Source organism: Oncorhynchus masou, chromosome 15, assembly GCF_036934945.1.
Source record: "Oncorhynchus masou masou isolate Uvic2021 chromosome 15, UVic_Omas_1.1, whole genome shotgun sequence".
NCBI lineage: Eukaryota > Metazoa > Chordata > Actinopteri > Salmoniformes > Salmonidae > Oncorhynchus > Oncorhynchus masou.
The window spans coordinates 75583319-75606379 of NC_088226.1; the positions used below are offsets into that span (position 1 = coordinate 75583319).

The 23061-nt window shown below is 43.6% G+C and overlaps 1 protein-coding gene across 4 annotated transcripts in view; it reads left to right on the forward strand.

The window, feature by feature from the left end:
- Positions 1-23061, forward strand: part of ice2 (interactor of little elongator complex ELL subunit 2) — a 63152-nt gene that overhangs the window by 32343 nt on the left and 7748 nt on the right. The window contains exons 11-14 of one of the 4 annotated variants that reach the window (XM_064990253.1): positions 4422-4551; positions 11161-11245; positions 12036-12086; positions 16695-16947. In XM_064990253.1, coding sequence (XP_064846325.1) covers positions 4422-4551; positions 11161-11245; positions 12036-12086; positions 16695-16947 — 519 coding nt within the window. Of the gene's footprint in view, positions 1-4421; positions 4552-6983; positions 7627-11160; positions 11246-12035; positions 12087-16189; positions 16614-16694; positions 16948-23061 lie in introns of those variants that run through there. The other 3 variants (XM_064990254.1, XM_064990255.1, XM_064990256.1) reach the window with 3 other exon arrangements.

The following is a 23061-nucleotide window of genomic DNA, read 5'->3' on the forward strand; positions in this document are numbered from 1 at the left end:
GGGCACCACAACAAGGTCTGGAACACACACACACACACGCAGGCTGGGCACCACAACAAGGTCTGGAACACACACACACACACACACACACACACACACACACAGGCTGGGCACCAGCAACAAGGTCTGGAACACACACACACGCACACACTCAGGCTGGGCACCAATACAAGGTCTGGAACACACACATGCAGGCTGGGCACCACAACAAGGTCTGGGACACACACACACACGCAGGCTGGGCACCACAACAAGGTCTGGAACACACACACACACACACGCAGGCTGGGCACCACAACAGGGTCTGGAACACAGATACAGGCTGGGTACCACAACAGGGTCTGGAACACAGATACAGGCCGGGCACCACAACAGGGTCTGGAACACAGATACATCCTGGGCACCACAACAGGGTCTGGAACACAGATACAGGCTGGGCACCACAACAGGGTCTGGAACACAGATACAGTCTGGGCCCCACAACAAGGTCTGGAACACAGATACATCCTGGGCACCACAACAAGGTCTGGAACACAGATACATCCTGGGCACCACAACAGGGTCTGGAACACAGATACATCCTGGGCACCACAACAGGGTCTGGAACACAGATACATCCTGGGCACCACAACAAGGTCTGGAACACAGATACATCCTGGGCACCACAACAAGGTCTGGAACACAGATACATCCTGGGCACCACAACAGGGTCTGGAACACAGATACATCCTGGGCACCACAACAGGGTCTGGAACACAGATACAGGCTGGGCACCACAACAGGGTCTGGAACACAGATACAGGCTGGGCACCACAACAGGGTCTGGAACACAGATACAGGCTGGGCCCCACAACAAGGTCTGGAACACAGATACATCCTGGGCACCACAACAAGGTCTGGAACACAGATACATCCTGGGCACCACAACAGGGTCTGGAACACAGATACATCCTGGGCACCACAACAGGGTCTGGAACACAGATACATCCTGGGCACCACAACAGGGTCTGGAACACAGATACAGGCTGGGCCCCACAACAGGGTCTGGAACATACATTACAGATACAGAGCCTTCAGAAAGTATTCACACCCCTTTTCCACGTTTTGTTATTACAAGGTGGGATTCAAATCTAATTGCCATTTTTTTTGTCAAGGATCTACACAAAATACTTGTTAATGTCAAAGTGGAAGAAACATTCATGAATAATAAAACTAATATATCTTAAATACATAAGTATTCAACCCCCTGAGTCAATACGTTAGAATCACCTTTGGCACCTTTGTCTTCTGGGTAAGTCGCTAAGAGATTTGCACACCTGGAATGTTCAATATTTGTACTAAGACATACAGCTCGTTGAGTGCAAAGGCCGTAAGCTAACAAGAACATGCTCATCCAGAAGCAGCGCTCCTAGTGGCCGGGGACTTTAATGCAGGGAAACTAGTCTGTTTTACCTCATTTCTACCAGCATGTCACATGTGCAACCAGAGGAAGAAAAAAAAACTCTGACCACCTTTATTCCACACACAGAGATGCATACAAAGCTCTCCCTCGCCCTCCATAAATCTGACCATAATTCTATCATCCTGATTCCTGCTTACAAGCTAGAACTACAGCAGGAAGTACCAGCGACTCGCTCAGTATGGAAGTGGTCAGATGACGCGGATGCAACACTACAGGACTGTTTTGCTAGTACAGACTGGAATATGTTCCGGGATTCCTCCGATGGTATTGAGGAGTACACCACCACAGACATTGGCTTCATCAATAAGTGCATCGACGACGTCGTCCCCACGGTGACCATACGTACATACCCCAACCAGAAGCCATGGATTACAGGCAACATTCACACTGAGCTAAAGGCTAGAGCTGCCGCTTTCAAGGAGCTAATCCGGACGCCTATAAGAAATCCCGCTATGCCCTCTGACACACTATCAAACAAGCAAAGCATCAATACAGGATTAAGATTAAATCCTAGTCCACCGGCTCTGACGCTCGTCGGATGTGTCAGGGCTTGAAAACTATTACTGGCTAAAAAGGGAAACCCAGACGCGAGCTGCCCAGTGATGCAAGCCTACCAGACGAGCTAAATTCCTTTTATGCTCGTTTCGAGGAAAGCAACAAGGAAGCATGCATTAGAGCACCAGCTGTTACGGACGACTGTGTGATAATGCTCTCTGTAGCCGATGTGAGTAAGACCTTTAAACAGGTCAATATTCACAAGGCTGCAGGGCCAGGTGTATTACCAGGACGTGTACTCAGGTCATGCGAGGTCCAACAGGCAATTGTCTTCACTGACATTTTCAACCTCTCCTGACAGTCTGTAATACAGACCATAGTCTCTGCCTGAGAACACTAAGGTAACCTGCCTAAATGACTACCGCCCCGCAGCACTCATGTCGGTAGCCATGAAGTGCTTTGAAAGGCTGGTCATGGCTCACATCACAACACCATCCTCCCAGAAACCCGAGACCCACTCCAATTCACATACCGTCCCAACAAATCAACAGATGACACAATCTCAATCGCACTCCACACTGCCCTTTCCTACCTGAACAAAAGGAACATATATGTGTGAATGCTATTCATTGACTACAGCTCAGCATTCAACACCATAGTGCCCTCAAAGCTCATCACTAAGCTAAGGACACTGGGACTAATCCCCTCCCACTGCAACTGGATCATGGACTTCCTGACAGGCCACCCCCAGGTGGTAAGGGTAGGCAACAACACATCTGCCACACTGATCCTCAACACTGGAGTCCCTCAGGGGTGCGTGCTTAGTTCCCTCCTCCTGTACTCCCTGTTCACCCACGACTGCGCGGCCAAACACAATTCCAACACTATCATTAAGTTTTCTGACGACACAACAGTGGTAGGCCTGTTCAACCATGAGACAACCTTAAGTAGGAGGTCAGGTGTGGTGTGTGGTGACAGGACATCAACGACCATCAGGATACAACCAAGTCCTGCCCCTACATGCCACAGATGGAGCTGATGGAGATCAGTGAAGACCAGAACTACACCACAGGTGGAGCTGATGGAGATCAGTGAAGACCAGAACTACTCCACAGATGGAGCTGACAGAGAGAGAGAGATCAGTGAAGACCAGAACTACACCACAGATGGAGCCGAAGGAGATCAGTGAAGAGCAGAACTACACCGCAGATGGAGCTGACGGAGATCAGTGAAGACCAGAACTACACCACAAATGGAGCTGATGGAGATCAGTGAAGACCAGAACTACTCCACAGTTGGAGCTGATGGAGATCAGTGAAGACCTGTAGAGAGGAAGCATGGTAACCAATAGGTCCTGTAGAGAGGAAGCATGGTAACCTATAGGTCCTTTCTGAACCCAATATAGTCTGTTAATATCTGAATATAGAGAGTAAGCATGGTAACCTATAGGTCCTGTAGAGAGGAAGCATGGTAACCTATAGGTCCTGTAGAGAGGAAGCATGGCAACCTATAGGCCCTGTAGAGAGGAAGCATGGTAACCTATAGGTCCTGTAGAGAGGAAGCATGGTAACCTATAGGCCCTGTAGAGAGGAAGCATGGTAACCTATAGGTCCTGTAGAGAGGAAGCATGGTAACCTATAGGTCCTGTAGAGAGGAAGCATGGTAACCTATAGGCCCTGTAGAGAGGAAGCATGGTAACCTATAGGTCCTGTAGAGAGGAAGCATGGTAACCTATAGGTCCTGTAGAGAGGAAGCATGGTAACCTATAGGTCCTGTAGAAGGGAAGCATGGTAACCTATAGGTCCTGTAGAAGGGAAGCATGGTAACCTGTTGGCCCTGTAGAGAGGAAGCATGGTAACCGGTTGGTCCTGTAGAGAGGAAGCATGGTAACCTATAGGCCCTGTAGAGAGGAAGCATGGTAACCTATAGGCCCTGTAGAGAGGAAGCATGGTAACCTGTTGGCCCTGTAGAGAGGAAGCATGGTAACCTATAGGTCCTGTAGAGAGGACGCATGGTAACCTATAGGTCCTGTAGAGAGGAAGCATGGTAACCTGTTGGTCCTGTAGAGAGGAAGCATGGTAACCTATAGGTCCTGTAGAGAGGAAGCATGGTAACCTATAGGTCCTGTCTGAACCCACTATAGTCTTGTGTGAGTCCATCTGTTGTTGCAGTACAGTAGATCAATAAAGGGACAGTAGTTGGTAAGCTATATATATATATATATATAGGTATAGTAGTTGGTAATAGATGGTACTATCCTATAGTAGTTGAGCTGCTGAAAAGCCGCGTATGTCAAATATTTTGAATTTCATGTATTTTTCGGGCTTCAGACAAAAACTAATATTTCAACCAAAACAGTTTTTTGTTGTTAATATACTCCTTTGTAAACATGTACCACACATCTGGTACATGCTGTTCACTGAGTTGAGTAAACCCTTAGTAAACCTGCCTGTGTGTCCTGCAGGTGGTCCCTGTCTATGTCCTGTCCAAGATGGAGTACCAGCTTTCTTATGGAGTGGAGAGTCTAACGAAGACTGAGGCCTGCCGGCTGTGGGCCGAGACACTACTCCACTCCAGCACTGTCCCTTATATAGGTAAGACACTACTCCACTCCAGCACTGTCCCTTATATAGGTAAGACACTACTCCACTCCAGCACTGTCCCTTATATAGGTAAGATACTACTACACTCCAGCACTGTCCCTTATATAGGTAAGACACTACTCCACTCCAGCACTGTCCCTTATATAGGTAAGACACTACTCCACTCCAGCACTGTCCCTTATATAGGTAAGATACTACTCCACTCCAGCACTGTCCCTTATATAGGTAAGATACTACTCCACTCCAGCACTGTCCCTTATATAGGTAAGACACTACTCCACTCCAGCACTGTCCCTTATATAGGTAAGATACTACTCCACTCCAGCACTGTCCCTTATATAGGTAAGACACTACTCCACTCCAGCACTGTCCCTTATATAGGTAAGACACTACTCCACTCCAGCACTGTCCCTTATACAGGTAAGATACTACTACACTGTCCCTTATATAGGTAAGATACTACTCCACTGTCCCTTATATAGGTAAGATACTACTGCACTGTCCCTTATATAGGTAAGATACTACTGCACTGTCCCCTATATAGGTAAGATACTACTGCACTGTCCCCTATATAGGTAAGATACTACTCCACTGTCCCCTATATAGGTAAGATACTACTCCACTGTCCCTTATATAGGTAAGATACTACTGCACTGTCCCTTATATAGGTAAGATACTACTGCACTGTCCCCTATATAGGTAAGATACTACTGCACTGTCCCCTATATAGGTAAGATACTACTCCACTGTCCCCTATATAGGTAAGATACTACTCCACTGTCCCTTATATAGGTAAGATACTACTGCACTGTCCCTTATATAGGTAAGATACTACTGCACTGTCCCCTATATAGGTAAGATACTACTACACTGTCCCTTATATAGGTAAGATACTACTGCACTCCAGCACTGTCCCTTATATAGGTAAGATACTACTCCACTGTCCCTTATATAGGTAAGATACTACTGCACTGTCCCCTATATAGGTAAGATACTACTGCACTGTCCCCTATATAGGTAAGATACTACTGCACTGTCCCCTATATAGGTAAGATACTACTCCACTGTCCCCTATATTGGTAAGATACTAAGGAAGTGGATGGCAGCAAACTTTCTACTTTTAAACTCGGATAAAACAGAGATGCTTGTTCTAGGTCCCAAGAAACAAAGAGATCTTCTGTTGAATCTGACAATTAATCTTAATGGTTGTACAGTCATCTCAAATAAAACTGTGAAGGACCTCGGCGTTACTCTGGACCCTGATCTCTCTTTTGAAGAACATATCAAGACCATTTCAAGGACAGCTTTTTTCCATCTACGTAACATTGCAAAAATCAGAAACTTTCTGTCCAAAAATGATGCAGAAAAATTAATCCATGCTTTTGTCACTTCTAGGTTAGACTACTGCAATGCTCTACTTTCCGGCTACCCGGATAAAGCACTAAATAAACTTCAGTTAGTGCTAAATACGGCTGCTAGAATCCTGACTAGAACCAAAAATTTGATCATATTACTCCAGTGCTAGCCTCCCTACACTGGCTTCCTGTCAAAGCAAGGGCTGATTTCAAGGTTTTACTGCTAACCTACAAAGCATTGCATGGGCTTGCTCCTACCTATCTCTCTGATTTGGTCCTGCCGTACATACCTACACGTACGCTACGGTCACAAGACGCAGGCCTCCTAATTGTCCCTAGAATTTCTAAGCAAACAGCTGGAGGCAGGGCTTTCTCCTATAGAGCTCCATTTTTATGGAACGGTCTGCCTACCCATGTCAGAGACGCAAACTCGGTCTCAACCTTTAAGTCTTTACTGAAGACTCATCTCTTCAGTGGGTCATATGATTGAGTGTAGTCTGGCCCAGGAGTGGGAAGGTGAACGGAAAGGCTCTGGAGCAACGAACCACCCTTGCTGTCTCTGCCTGGCCGGTTCCCCTCTTTCCACTGGGATTCTCTGCCTCTAACCCTATTACAGGGGCTGAGTCACTGGCTTGCTGGGGCTCTCTCATGCCGTCCCTGAGGGGGTGCGTCACCTGAGTGGGTTGATTCACTGATGTGGTCATCCTGTCTGGGTTGGCGCCCCCCTTGGGTTGTGCCGTGGCGGAGATCTTTGCGGGCTATACTCAGCTTTGTCTCAGGATGGTAAGTTGGTGGTTGAAGATATCCCTCCAGTGGTGTGGGGGCTGTGCTTTGGCATAGTGGGTGGGGTTATATCCTTCCTGTTTGGCCCTGTCCGGGGTGTCCTCGGGTGGGGCCACAGTGTCTCCTGACCCCTCCTGTCTCAGCCTTCAGTATTTATGCTGCAGTAGTTTATGTGTCGGGGGCTGGGGTCAGTTTGTTATATCTGGAGTACTTCTCCTGTCCAATTCGGTGTCCTGTGTGAATCTAAGTGTGCGTTCTCTAATTCTCTCCTTCTCTCTCTCGGAGGACCTGAGCCCTAGGACCATGCCCCAGGACTACCTGACATGATGACTCCTTGCTGTCCCCAGTCCACCTGGCCGTGCTGCTGCTCCAGTTTCAACTGAACCGCGGCCCTAGGACCATGCCCCAGGACTACTTGACATGATGACTCCTTGCTGTCCCCAGTCCACCTGGCCGTGCTGCTGCTCCAGTTTCAACTGTTCTGCCTTATTATTATTCGACCATGCTGGTCATTTATGAACATTTGAACATCTTGGCCATGTTCTGTTATAATCTCTACCCGGCACAGCCAGAAGAGGACTGGCCACCCCACATAGCCTGGTTCCTCTCTAGGTTTCTTCCTAGGTTTTGGCTTTTCTAGGGAGTTTTTCCTAGCCACCGTGCTTCTACACCTGCATTGCTTGCTGTTTGGGGTTTTAGGCTGGGTTTCTGTACAGCACTTTGAGATATCAGCTGATGTACGAAGGGCTATATAAATAAATTTGATTTGATTTTGATTTATTCCACTCCAGCACTGTTCCCTATATAGGTAAGATACTACTGCACTGTCCCCTATATAGGTAAGATACTACTCCACTGTCCCCTATATAGGTAAGATACTACTGCACTGTCCCCTATATAGGTAAGATACTACTGCACTGTCCCCTATATAGGTAAGATACTACTCCACTCCAGCACTGTCCCTTATATAGGTAAGATACTACTACACTCCAGCACTGTCCCCTATATAGGTAAGATACTACTCCACTGTCCCTTATATAGGTAAGATACTACTACACTGTCCCCTATATAGGTAAGATACTACTACACTCCAGCACTGTCCCCTATATAGGTAAGATACTACTCCACTGTCCCCTATATAGGTAAGATACTACTCCACTGTCCCCTATATAGGTAAGATACTACTGCACTGTCCCCTATATAGGTAAGATACTACTACACTCCAGCACTGTCCCCTATATAGGTAGGATACTACTCCACTGTCCCCTATATAGGTAAGATACTACTCCACTGTCCCCTATATAGGTAAGATACTACTACACTCCAGCACTGTCCCCTATATAGGTAAGATACTACTCCACTGTCCCCTATATAGGTAAGATACTACTACACTCCAGCACTGTCCCCTATATAGGTAGGATACTACTCCACTGTCCCCTATATAGGTAAGATACTACTACACTCCAGCACTGTCCCTTATATAGGTAAGATACTACTCCACTGTCCCCTATATAGGTAAGATACTACTCCACTGTCCCCTATATAGGTAAGATACTACTGCACTGTCCCCTATATAGGTAAGATACTACTGCACTCCAGCACTGTTCCCTATATAGGTAAGATACTACTGCACTGTCCCCTATATAGGTAAGATACTACTGCACTGTCCCCTATATAGGTAAGATACTACTGCACTGTCCCCTATATAGGTAAGATACTACTGCACTGTCCCCTATATAGGTAAGATACTACTGCACTGTCCCCTATATAGGTAAGATACTACTCCACTGTCCCCTATATAGGTAAGATACTATTCCACTCCAGCACTGTCCCCTATATAGGTAAGATACTACTCCACTGTCCCTTATATAGGTAAGATACTATTCCACTTCAGCACTGTTCCCTATATAGGTAAGATACTACTCCACTGTCCCCTATATAGGTAAGATACTACTACACTAGAGCACTGTCCCCTATATAGGTAAGATACTACTCCACTGTCCCCTATATAGGTAAGATACTACTGCACTGTCCCCTATATAGGTAAGATACTACTACACTCCAGCACTGTCCCCTATATAGGTAGGATACTACTCCACTGTCCCCTATATAGGTAAGATACTACTCCACTGTCCCCTATATAGGTAAGATACTACTACACTCCAGCACTGTCCCCTATATAGGTAAGATACTACTCCACTGTCCCCTATATAGGTAAGATACTACTACACTCCAGCACTGTCCCCTATATAGGTAGGATACTACTCCACTGTCCCCTATATAGGTAAGATACTACTACACTCCAGCACTGTCCCTTATATAGGTAAGATACTACTCCACTGTCCCCTATATAGGTAAGATACTACTCCACTGTCCCCTATATAGGTAAGATACTACTGCACTGTCCCCTATATAGGTAAGATACTACTGCACTCCAGCACTGTTCCCTATATAGGTAAGATACTACTGCACTGTCCCCTATATAGGTAAGATACTACTGCACTGTCCCCTATATAGGTAAGATACTACTGCACTGTCCCCTATATAGGTAAGATACTACTGCACTGTCCCCTATATAGGTAAGATACTACTGCACTGTCCCCTATATAGGTAAGATACTACTCCACTGTCCCCTATATAGGTAAGATACTATTCCACTCCAGCACTGTCCCCTATATAGGTAAGATACTACTCCACTGTCCCTTATATAGGTAAGATACTATTCCACTTCAGCACTGTTCCCTATATAGGTAAGATACTACTCCACTGTCCCCTATATAGGTAAGATACTACTACACTAGAGCACTGTCCCCTATATAGGTAAGATACTACTACACTAGAGCACTGTCCCCTATATAGGTAAGATACTACTACACTAGAGCACTGTCCCCTATATAGGTAAGATACTACTACGCTGTCCTCTATACAGTGCCTTGCGAAAGTATTCGGCCCCCTTGAACTTTGCGACCTTTTGCCACATTTCAGGCTTCAAACGTAAAGATATAAAACTGTATTTTTTGTGAAGAGTCAACAACTTTTGCTGTGATTACAGCTGTAAGTCGCTTGGGGTATGTTTCTATCAGTTTTGCACATCGAGAGACTGAAATTGTTTCCCATTCCTCCTTGCAAAACAGCTCGAGCTCAGTGAGGTTGGATGGAGAGAATTTGTGAACAGCAGTTTTCAGTTCTTTCCACAGATTCTCAATTGGATTCAGGTCTGGACTTTGACTTGGCCATTCTAACACCTGGATATGTTTATTTTTGAACCATTCCATTGTAGATTTTGCTTTATGTTTTGGATCATTGTCTTGTTGGAAGACAAATCTCCGTCCCAGTCTCAGGTCTTGCAGACTCCATCAGGTTTTCTTCCAGAATGGTCCTGTATTTGGCTCCATCCATCTTCCCATCAATTTTAACCATCTTCCCTGTCCCTGCTGAAGAAAAGCAGGCCCAAACCATGATGCTGCCACCACCATGTTTGACAGTGGGTATGGTGTGTTCAGATGTGCAAAACTGATAGAGACATACCCCAAGCGACTTACAGCTGTAATCGCAGCAAAAGGTGGCGCTACAAAGTATTAACTTAAAGGGGCTGAATAATTTTGCACGCCCAATTTTTCAGTTTTTGATTTGTTAAAAAAGTTTGAAATATCCAATAAATGTCGTTCCACTTCATGATTGTGTCCCACTTGTTGTTGATTCTTCACAAAAAAATACAGTTTTATATCTTTAAGTTTGAAGCCTGAAATGTGGCAAAAGGTCGCAAAGTTCAAGGGGGCCAAATACTTTCGCAAGGCACTGTATATATATACAGTGTTGTAACAATGTGCAAATAGTTAAAGTACAAGAGGGAATATATATATATATATATATATGAGCTTGTGTTTGTTCCTCACTGGTTGCCCTTTTCTTCTGGCAAAAGGTCACAAATCTTGCTGCTGTGATGGCACACTGGTATTTCACCCAGTAGATATGGGAGTTTATCGAAGTAGATTTTCTCTAATTCTTTTTGGATCTGTTTAATCGGAGGGTAATATGTGTATCTAATATGGTCATACATTTGGCAGGAGGTTAGGAAGTGCAGCTCAGTTTCCACCTAATTTTGTGGGCAGTGGGCACGTAGCCTGACTTCTCGAGAGCCAGGTCCGCCTACGGCGGCCTTTCTCAATAGCAAGGCTATGCTCACTGAGTCTGTACATAGTCACAGCTTTCCTTAAGTTTGGGTCAGTCACAGTGGTCAGGTATTCTGCCACTGTGTACTCTCTGTTTAGGGCCAAATAGCATTCTAGTTCTCTCTTTTTTTTGTTAATTATTTCCAATGTGTCAAGTAATTATTTCTTTGTTTCCTCATGATTTGCTTGGGTTTAATTGTGTTGCTGTCCTAGGGCTCTGTGGGGTCTGTTTGTGAACAGAGCCCCAGGACCAGCTTGCTGAGGGGTCTCTTCTCCCTCTCTCTCTCTAGGTCATATCAGCGCCCACACTTCAAAGGTAGCTCTGCTCAGGAAGCTGCCAGAAAACTGGAAACCCAACGCTTCCTGTGACTTCAAGTGAGTGTCCTTAAGGATAGGAGAGCCATACTACAGAAATGCATCTAATCATCACTCGCTGTCCTCAGTGATGTATGTTAGAATTAATTATCTCATGTCTATCGTCCTCAGTCCAACCTGGTTTTTATCTATACTCTGCTCTCTCTCTTATCCTCTTTTATCCTCTACTCTCTCTTTCTCCTCTCTACTCTCTTCTGTCTCCTGTCTCTACTCTCCTCTACTCTGGTTTCCTCTTCAACTCTACTCTCCTGTCTCGTCTTTTCTCTCTCTCTAATCTTCTGTCTCCTCTCTCTAATCTTCTGTCTCTCTCTCCTCTCTCTCTCCCTCTCCTCTCTACTCTACTCTCCACTCTCTCTAATCTTCTCTCTGTCCTCTCTCCTGTCCTCTCTACTCTACTCTCTCTAATCTTCCGTCTCTCTCCTCTCTCTCCTGTCCTCTCTACTCTACTCTCTCTAATCTTCCGTCTCTCTCCTCTCTCTCCTGTCCTCTCTACTCTACTCTCCACTCTCCTGTCCTCTCTACTCTACTCTCCACTCTCTCTATTATCTGTCTCTTCCTCCTCTACTCTCTCGCCTATCTACTCATCTCTCTCTACTCTACTCTTCTCCCTCCTCTGTCTCCACTCTCCTCCGTCTCCACTCTCCTCCGTCTCCACTCTCCTCCGTCTCCACTCTCCTCCGTCTCCACTCTCCTCCGTCTCCACTCTCCTCCGTCTCCACTCTCCTCTGTCTCCACTCTCCTCTGTCTCCACTCTCCTCTGTCTCCACTCTCCTCTGTCTCTACCCTGCAGACCAGCCAAGTCCCTCAACATACTGCATCATCTGCTGAAGAAGATCACTGGGTGAGTTGACTTCCTCTTACTGGTGAATTGACTTCCTCTTACTGGTGAGTTGACTTGCTAAAGATGTGAAGGTGGTGTAATGTCTTCAAACCATTTATTGTAGTGTATTATAGTGTAACATTCATTTTATTTTGTCACACACCGGATAGATGCAGTGAAATATATGGTTTTACAGGGTCAGCCATAGTAGTATGGTGTCCCTGGAGCAAATTAGGGTTCAGTGACTTGTTCAAGGGCACATCAACAGATTATTCACCTTGGCGTCGCGGGTATTGGAACCAGCGATCTTTCGCTTACTGCCTCATCACCTAGTGTAGTTTTAGGGATGGGCATTTGAAATTATTTCAATATTCAATTAATATCATGATACAGTGCCTCAAGTCTTCACACCCCTTGACTTTTCCCCCCAAATGTTGTGTTAAAGCCTGAATTTAAAATGGGTTGAATTGGGATTGTGTTTTCCTGGCCAACACACAGTAATACCCCATAATGTCAAAGTGGAATTAGATTTTAAAATGTATTTTTATAATTAATAAAAAATCAAAATAAAGCTGAACTGTCTTAAGTCAATAAGTATTCAACCCTTTTGTTATGGCAAGTCTAAATAAGTTCAGGAGTAAGAATGTACCTCATAATTTAAATGAGGCCTAACTGAGTGATGAGGGTGAAGAGGCTGATTACTGCATACAATAGCTATGGGATCAGCAGTGGCATTCAGATGGACATAAATTAGGTTACTTACATTGTATCTTCCAATGCCCCTGGGATAATGTACATTTGCTGAAGCATTATGACAACTCGGCAACACAATGGTAGGGATTAACTGAGCTGTGCTTGGGTCATTGATAAGTCATTGTCATAACGCAGAACTATAATGCTGTGAAAGGATCCAGGAACCCAAGTGATTTGTTTAGATCCCATCCTCCTTATAAAATGAGCTTTGTTTCCAGAAGGTATCAACATTGTCAGTAAACGTTTCACCCACAGAGCTGCAATAGTCTGGTAGCCAGTTATGGATGGATAACAGTCTGCTGAACTGTTCAATAGTCTGGTAGCCAGTTAGAGGGATAACAGTCTGCTGAACTGTTCAATAGTCTGGTAGTCAGTTAGAGGGATAACAGTCTGCTGAACTGTTCAATAGTCTGGTAGCCAGTTAGAGGGATAACAGTCTGCTGAACTGTTCAATAGTCTGGTAGCCAGTTATGGATGGATAACAGTCTGCTGAACTGTTCAATAGTCTGGTAGTCAGTTAGAGGGATAACAGTCTGCTGAACTGTTCAATAGTCTGGTAGTCAGTTATGGAGGGATAACAGTCTGCTGAACTGTTCAATAGTCTGGTAGTCAGTTATGGATGGATAACAGTCTGCTGAACTGTTCAATAGTCTGGTAGCCAGTTATGGATGGATAACAGTCTGCTTAACTGTTCAATAGTCTGGTAGCCAGTTATGGATGGATAACAGTCTGCTGAACTGTTCAATAGTCTGGTAGCCAGTTAGAGGGATAACAGTCTGCTGAACTGTTCAATAGTCTGGTAGCCAGTTAGAGGGATAACAGTCTGCTGAACTGTTCAATAGTCTGGTAGTCAGTTAGAGGGATAACAGTCTGCTGAACTGTTCAATAGTCTGGTAGTCAGTTAGAGGGATAACAGTCTGCTGAACTGTTCAATAGTCTGGTAGCCAGTTCTGGAGGGATAACAGTCTGCTGAACTGTTCAATAGTCTGGTAGCCAGTTATGGATGGATAACAGTCTGCTGAACTGTTCAATAGTCTGGTAGTCAGTTAGAGGGATAACAGTCTGCTGAACTGTTCAATAGTCTGGTAGCCAGTTATGGAGGGATAACAGTCTGCTGAACTGTTCAATAGTCTGGTAGCCAGTTATGGATGGATAACAGTCTGCTGAACTGTTCAATAGTCTGGTAGTCAGTTAGAGGGATAACAGTCTGCTGAACTGTTCAATAGTCTGGTAGTCAGTTATGGAGGGATAACAGTCTGCTGAACTGTTCAATAGTCTGGTAGCCAGTTATGGAGGGATAACAGTCTGCTGAACTGTTCAATAGTCTGGTAGCCAGTTATGGATGGATAACAGTCTGCTTAACTGTTCAATAGTCTGGTAGCCAGTTATGGATGGATAACAGTCTGCTGAACTGTTCAATAGTCTGGTAGTCAGTTAGAGGGATAACAGTCTGCTGAACTGTTCAATAGTCTGGTTGCCAGTTAGAGGGATAACAGTCTGCTGAACTGTTCAATAGTCTGGTAGCCAGTTATGGATGGATAACAGTCTGCTGAACTGTTCAATAGTCTGGTAGCCAGTTATGGAGGGATAACAGTCTGCTTAACTGTTCAATAGTCTGGTAGCCAGTTATGGAGGGATAACAGTCTGCTTAACTGTTCAATAGTCTGGTAGCCAGTTATGGAGGGATAACAGTCTGCTGAACTGTTCAATAGTCTGGTAGCCAGTTATGGAGGGATAACAGTCTGCTGAACTGTTCAATAGTCTGGTAGTCAGTTATGGATGGATAACAGTCTGCTTAACTGTTCAATAGTCTGGTAGTCAGTTACGGAGGGATAACAGTCTGCTGAACTGTTCAATAGTCTGGTAGCCAGTTATGGAGGGATAACAGTCTGCTGAACTGTTCAATAGTCTGGTAGTCAGTTAGAGGGATAACAGTCTGCTGAACTGTTCAATAGTCTGGTAGTCAGTTAGAGGGATAACAGTCTGCTTAACTGTTCAATAGTCTGGTAGTCAGTTATGGAGGGATAACAGTCTGCTGAACTGTTCAATAGTCTGGTAGCCAGTTATGGAGGGATAACAGTCTGCTGAACTGTTCAATAGTCTGGTAGTCAGTTAGAGGGATAACAGTCTGCTGAACTGTTCAATAGTCTGGTAGTCAGTTAGAGGGATAACAGTCTGCTGAACTGTTCAATAGTCTGGTAGTCAGTTATGGAGGGATAACAGTCTGCTGAACTGTTCAATAGTCTGGTAGCCAGTTAGAGGGATAACAGTCTGCTGAACTGTTCAATAGTCTGGTAGCCAGTTAGAGGGATAACAGTCTGCTGAACTGTTCAATAGTCTGGTAGCCAGTTAGAGGGATAACAGTCTGCTGAACTGTTCAATAGTCTGGTAGTCAGTTAGAGGGATAACAGTCTGCTGAACTGTTCAATAGTCTGGTTGCCAGTTAGAGGGATAACAGTCTGCTGAACTGTTCAATAGTCTGGTAGCCAGTTATGGATGGATAACAGTCTGCTGAACTGTTCAATAGTCTGGTAGTCAGTTAGAGGGATAACAGTCTGCTGAACTGTTCAATAGTCTGGTAGTCAGTTGGAGGGATAACAGTCTGCTGAACTGTTCAATAGTCTGGTAGTCAGTTATGGAGGGATAACAGTCTGCTGAACTGTTCAATAGTCTGGTAGCCAGTTAGAGGGATAACAGTCTGCTGAACTGTTCAATAGTCTGGTAGCCAGTTATGGAGGGATAACAGTCTGCTGAACTGTTCAATAGTCTGGTAGCCAGTTAGAGGGATAACAGTCTGCTGAACTGTTCAATAGTCTGGTAGCCAGTTAGAGGGATAACAGTCTGCTGAACTGTTCAATAGTCTGGTAGCCAGTTAGAGGGATAACAGTCTGCTGAACTGTTCAATAGTCTGGTAGTCAGTTAGAGGGATAACAGTCTGCTGAACTGTTCAATAGTCTGGTAGTCAGTTAGAGGGATAACAGTCTGCTGAACTGTTCAATAGTCTGGTAGCCAGTTCTGGAGGGCTGAAAGACAGCTGAACCGTTCAATGCCACGATTTAGGGAGGGCAGAGGGACAGATATTATGGGGCGTTTGTTGCTGTCAAGCAGAGACCCAATCAGTTCTTTAAAATACATCTTCAGCTGTTCCGAGCGGCCCTTCATATTGTCTTTGAATCCAACATGAACTATCATGGCGTCACTTTCCTGGTGCTGTTAAAAATGTTTGGGAGCAGCTTATTGATGCCCTGTACTGTAAAGTTTTTGCTTTAGGGACTGAGGCATTTCTCACCATTCAACTGCCCAATACAACGGCCTGAGAAGGGAATGGAGAAATCCTCCCATTCCTACCCCTCACACAATTGTGTCTTTAGGTTATCTGAGGGCCACTATCTGATCTTTGTGTCTAATAGGTTATCTGAGGGCCACTATCTGATCTTTGTGTCTAATAGGTTATCTGAGGGCCACTATCTGATCTTTGTGTCTTTAGGTTATCTGAGGGCCACTATCTGATCTTTGTGTTTTTAGGTTATCTGAGGGCCACTATCTGATCTTTGTGTCTAATAGGTTATCTGAGGGCCACTATCTGATCTTTGTGTCTAATAGGTTATCTGAGGGCCACTATCTGATCTTTGTGTCTAATAGGTTATCTGAGGGCCACTATCTGATCTTTGTGTCTAATAGGTTATCTGAGGGCCACTATCTGATCTTTGTGTCTAATAGGTTATCTGAGGGCCACTATCTGATCTTTGTGTCTAATAGGTTATCTGAGGGCCACTATCTGATCTTTGTGTCTAATAGGTTATCTGAGGGCCACTATCTGATCTTTGTGTCTAATAGGTTATCTGAGGGCCACTATCTGATCTTTGTGTCTAATAGGTTATCTGAGGGCCACTATCTGATTGGTCATAAGGCAGGGGAGCCCTTCGTAACCATCTTCAAGGCAGCGGAGGGGCGGAGGATTGTCCGAGAGACCTATAACCTGCACCAGACCCATAGCAGCGTGCCCCCTCCCTCTGCCCTCGGCCCTGTACCCTGGGTCCCGCTGGACCCCACGCTGGTCCTACCCTTCCACCAGAAACACAGCCGGCCACCCTGTACCTTCCCCCCTCCAGACCTGCAGCAACACAAGGTAATCTTAACCCCTAATCTTAACCCCTAACCAGACCTGCATCAACACAAGGTAATCTTAACCCCTAATCTTAACCCCTAACCAGACCTGCAACAACACAAGGTAACCTTAACCCCTGGTTTTAACCCCTAACCCCCAACCAGACCTGCAGCAACACAAGGTAACCTTAACCCCTAATCTTAACCCCTAACCAGACCTGCAGCAACACAAGATAACCTTAACCCCTAATCTTAACCCCTAACCAGACCTGCAGCAACACAAGGTAACCTTAACCCCTAATTTTAACCCCTAATCTTAACCCCCAACCAGACCTGCAGCAACACAAGGTAACCTTAACCCCTAATCTTAACCCCTAACCAGACCTGCAGCAACACAAGGTAACCTTAACCCCTAATTTTAAACCCTAATCTTAACCCCTAACCAGACCTGCAGCAACACAAGGTAACCTTAACCCCTAATTTTAAACCCTAATCTTAACCCCTAACCAGACCTGCATCAACACAAGGTAATCTTAACCCCTAATCTTAACCCCTAACCAGACCTGCAACAACACAAGGTAACTTTAACCCCTAATCTTAACCCCTAACCTGACCTGCAGCAACACAAGGTAACCTTATCCCCTAATCTTAAACCCTAACCAGACCTGCAGCAACACAAGGTAATCTTATCCCCTAATCTTAACCCCTAACCAGACCTGCAGCAACACAAGGTAATCTTAACCCCTAATCTTAACCCCTAACCAGACCTGCAGCAACACAAGGTAATCTTATCCCCTAATCTTAACCCCTAACCAGACCTGCAGCAACACAAGGTAATCTTAACCCCTAATCTTAACCCCTAACCAGACCTGCAACAACACAAGGTAATCTTAACCCCTAACCAGACCTGCAGCAACACAAGGTAATCTTAACCCCTAATCTTAACCCCTAACCAGACCTGCAGCAACACAAGGTAATCTTATCCCCTAATCTTAACCCCTAACCAGACCTGCAGCAACACAAGGTAATCTTAACCCCTAATCTTAACCCCTAACCAGACCTGCAACAACACAAGGTAATCTTAACCCCTAACCAGACCTGCAGCAACACAAGGTAACCTTAACCCCTGATGATCCTAACCTTATTCCCCAACCAGACCTGCAACAACACAAGGTAACCTTAACCCCTAGTCTTAACCACTAATTCTAACCCCCAACCAGACCTGCAGCATAGACAGAAGGTACAACAGATGTAAGAGGGGGAAAAATGTTACATATCGCAATATTATACCAATACCAAGTATCAATTAATACAAATAAAAAAAACATGTCATCCTATAGCTTAACCCTAACCCCAACCCCAACCCTAACCCTATAGCTTGTTCTCCAGCTTCTTTTTAAATAGTGAGCCAACATGCTTTTGGCACTTATTTCCATGACTGATCAATATGCTCTGTCTCTCTTCAACAGACATATTTTCATTTATTTTATTGAACCCTTATTTCAAATTGCAATAAAATCACAGTAACGAATCAGTATACAAATAGAATCGTCAAAATGACAACACAGTACATTCGGAATCTATTCAGACCCATTGACTCGTTTCACATTTTGTTACGCTACAGCCTTATTCTAAGATTGATGAGGGAAACAACTATTTAATCCAACTACACACAATACCCCATAATGACAAAGCAAAACCAGATTTTTTGAAATTGTTGCAAATAAAAAATGTATAATGTATTACAAATAAAAAACTATCACATTTGCATACAGTACCAGTCAAAAGTTGACACACCTACTCTTTCCAGGGTTTTTCCTGTATTTTTCCTGTTTTCTACATTGTCGAATAATAGCAAAGACATCAAAACTATGAAGTAACCAAAAAAGTGTTAACTTCACTAGTGGTAGGGGGCACTATTTTCACCTCCGGATGAAAAGCGTGCCCAAAGTAAACTGCCTGCTACTCAGACCCAGAAGCTAGGATATGCATATAATTGGTAGATTTGGATAGAAAACACTATTTGAACAGTTTGAACAGTTTTGTAAACTTAATGTCTGCGAGTATAACAGAACTGATTTGGCAGGCGAAAACCTGAGAAAAATCCATCCAAGAAGTGGGATTTTTTTATGTTTGTAGTTTTCTATTGAATGCCAGTATCCATTGACTTAGGACTCAAATTGCACTTCTTTTGGCTTCCATGAGATGTCAACAGATCTTTAGAAGGTTTGTATTCTGAAAAATGAGAGAGCAAGACCACTCAATGAGTGGACCCTACAGTGTCCCAGAGATTTTTCATGCGTGCGACCGAGAGAGCGCCTTTCTTGTTTACCTTTTATATTGACGATGTTATTGTCCGGTTGAAATATTATCGATTATTTAGGCTAAAAACAACCTGAGGATTGATTATAAACATCATTTGACATGTTTCTACGAACTTTACGGATACTATTTGGATTTTTCGTCTGCCTGTTGTGACTGCGTTTGAGCTTGTGGATTAGTGAACATAACACGTTTTTTTTTTATATATAAAGAGGGACTTTATCAAACAAAACAAACATTTATTGAGTAAATGGGAGTCTTGTGAGTGCAACCATATGAAGATCATCAAAGGTAAGTGATTCATTTTATTGCTATTTCTGACTTGTGTAACTCCTCTACTTGGCTGGTAACTGTTTGTAATGATTTGTCTGCTGGGCGCTGTTCTCAGATAATTGCATGGAATGCTTTTGCTGTAAAGCCTTTCTGAAATCTGACACCGTGGTTGGATTAACAACAAGTTAATCTTTAAACCGATGTATAACACTTGTATGTTTTATGAATTTTTATAATAAGTACTTCTGTTTTTGAATTTAGCGCTCTGCAATTTCACTGGATGTTGGCCAGGTGGGACGCTACCGTCCCACGTCCCCTAGTGAGGTTAAAACCTGTCTAGGACTGGGGTTCCGTCCCGCAACAACCAGTGAAAGTGCTGTGCGCCAAATTCAAAACAACAAAAATCTCATAATTACAGTACCTCAAGCATACAAGTATTTTACACCATTTTAAAGATACAATTCTCAATAATCCAGCCACAGTTTCTGATTTCAAAAAGGATTTACATTGAAAGCACCACAAACCACCAAGCCACAGAAAAACTTAGATAAATAGAGAGAAAATCAGATGACACTGAAATCTTCATCAGATGACACTCATAGGACTTCATGTTACACAATAATAATGTATGTTTTGTTTGATAAAGTTCATATTTTTTTCAAAAAATCTGAGTTTACATTGGCGCATTATGTTCAGTAGTTCTAAAACATGCGGTGATATTGCATAGAGCCACATCAATTTACAGAAATACTCATAATAAACATTGATAAAGATACGACTATTATACATGGAACTTTAGATAAACTTATCCTTAATGCAACTGCTGTGTCAGAGCAAACCATGCAATAATCTGAGTACAGCCTTTAGACAACAAAGCAGCCAAAAAGATACCCGCCATATTGGGTAGTCAACATTAGTCATATGAGTTCTGTTATACTCAGACATCATTTAAACAGTTTTAGAAACTTCAGAGTGTTTTTTATCCAATACGATCTATGTGTTATTTCATAGTTTTGATGTCTTCACTATTATTCTACAAAGTAGAAAATTGCCAAAGTAAAGGAAACCCCTTGAATGAGTAGGTGTGTCAACCTTTGACTGGTACTGTTCAGACCCTTTACTTAGTACTTTGTTGAAGCACCTTTTGGCAGTGATTACAAGTCTTCTTGGGTGTGACGCTACTAGCTTGGCACACCTTTATATGCAGAGTTTCTCCCATTCTTCTCTGCAAATCCTCTCAAGCTTTGTCAGGTTGGATGCGGAGCTTCGCTGCACAGCTTTTTTCAGGTCTCTCCAGAGATGTTGGATCCGATCCAGGCTTTTGCTAGGCCACTCATGGACATTGATACTTCCCGCGAAGCCACTGCGTTGTCTTGGCTGTGTGCTTAGGGTCATTGTCCAGTTGGAAGATGAACTAGACTAGTCTCCCAATCCCTGCCCCTGAAAAACATCCCCACAGAATGATGCAGCCAACACCATGCTTCATGGTGTCAGGTTTCCTACAGACGTGACACTTGACATTCAGTCCAAAGAGTTCAATCTTGGTTTCATTAGACCAGAGAGTCTTTAGGTACCTTTTGGCAAACTCCAAGTGGGCTGTCATGCTCCTTTTATTAAGGAGTGTCTTCCATCTTTCCACTTTAGCATAAAGGCCTGATTGGTGGAGTGCTGCAGAGATTTGGTATTTTATTAGAATCCCCATTAGCTGTTGCAAAAACGAATTAACTAGGAAGTCGGGGCACCTAGGAAAAATATTCAGATTACAAAGTTATCAGTTCCTAAAATAACTTTTCAGATATTTTATCTGATCAATTAGTCTTCGAATTAATTAATTATTTACTGTACCTCACGTTAGTCTCATTCCAAACGTTGTAAATTCTTTGTTATTTTCACGAACCCAGTCTTCACTATGAGTCATCCATACATCAATTGTCTTAAATCATTTATTTATTACTAAGTAACAGAAATGCATAAACAAACAAACATGGTAAATATGGTTACATGAAATGATAGGAGAATGTGCCCTCGTGGGCTGAACCGGCATGGCGGCTTGTTAGACAAGAGGGGGAGTGGGGGTCGACTAAAGTCACTACAGTTAATGATTATAACAATTGAAATGCTAATCCTTTACACATGAACGCTCACTCATTCGGGAACAATTGCAATCAATATATATATATATATATATATGTGTATATATGTATATGTATATATATATGTATATATGCTCAGTGTGTCGTCTTGATCGCTGGTGAAAAGTTTGTGTCTTTGGTAGAATTGTCCGTCTCTCTCCCTCCCTCTCTCTCTCGGTTGTGGTTAGAGGGGGTAGTTCAAAGTGACATTCATTCATTTGTTATAGAATGGATGTTTCGGCAGTTGTCGTTCTTCGCGTTCAATGATACCGAATTCCTAGCTGCAGACTAGTAATCAATATCAAAGACTTGTTCTTATTCTGTCGTTATCGATAGTCTAAGAGTTTAACCACGTGGTATGGTTAAAAGATTCAGGTCTACAACCTTTGTCCTCCTAATGGAGAAAAACATGGTCTGCAACCTTTAGCCATCTCCTAATTGAGGTAAGCTTGGTCTGGTGATAATTTCTCAAAGTTGGGTTTTATTCAGAATGGCAGAAAAGGGCTGTCCCAGGATGTCTGACCCTAACTGGGCTCAGGGGCGGTCCTCTGATTTAGTTCAAATCCAATTCCCTTTTAGAGTTTTCCTTCATTAAACAGTCCAAAATCACATTGTAAAATTGTGTAAACAGTATCATACTCACTTATTCATCTTATGCAACAATTAGATGTAAACCTTATATCTGGGGCTATTATATAAACAGTGTTATGGTAATGTGGCCACACCGTCTCCCATGAGCTTTCTCAAGTTTTGAAAAACGGACCAGTTCGTAGCTGGATTCTTTTTGGATTCTGTTTTTCTGGCCACTCTTCCGTAAAGACCAGCTCTGTGGAGTGTACGGCTTAAAGTGGTCCTATGGACAGATTCTCCAATCTCCGATGTGGAGCTTTGCAGCTCCTTCAGGGTTATCTTTGTTGCCTCTCTGATTAATGCCCTTCTTGCCTGGTCCATGAGTTTTGGTGGGCGGTCCTCTCTTGGCAGGTTTGCTGTGGTGCCATATTCTTTCCATTTTTTAAATAATGGATTTAATGGAGCTCTGTGGGATGTTGAAAGTTTTGGATATTTTTTTATAACCCAACCCTCATCTGTACTTCTCCACAACTTTAACCCTTACCTGTTTGGAGAGCTCCTTTTGTCTTCATGGTGCCGCTTGCTTGGTTGTGCCCCAGACTCTGGGGCCTTTCAGAACAGGTGTATATATACTGAGATCATGTGACACTTAGATAGCATACAGGTGGACTTTATTTAACTAATTATGTGACTTCTGACGGTAATTGGTTGCATCAGATCTTATTTAGGGGCTTCAAAGCAAAGGGGGTGAATACATATTCACCCACCACTTTTTAATTTTAAATTTTTTAGAATTGTTTATATTATTATTTTTTTATTTTTTATTTCACTTCACCAAT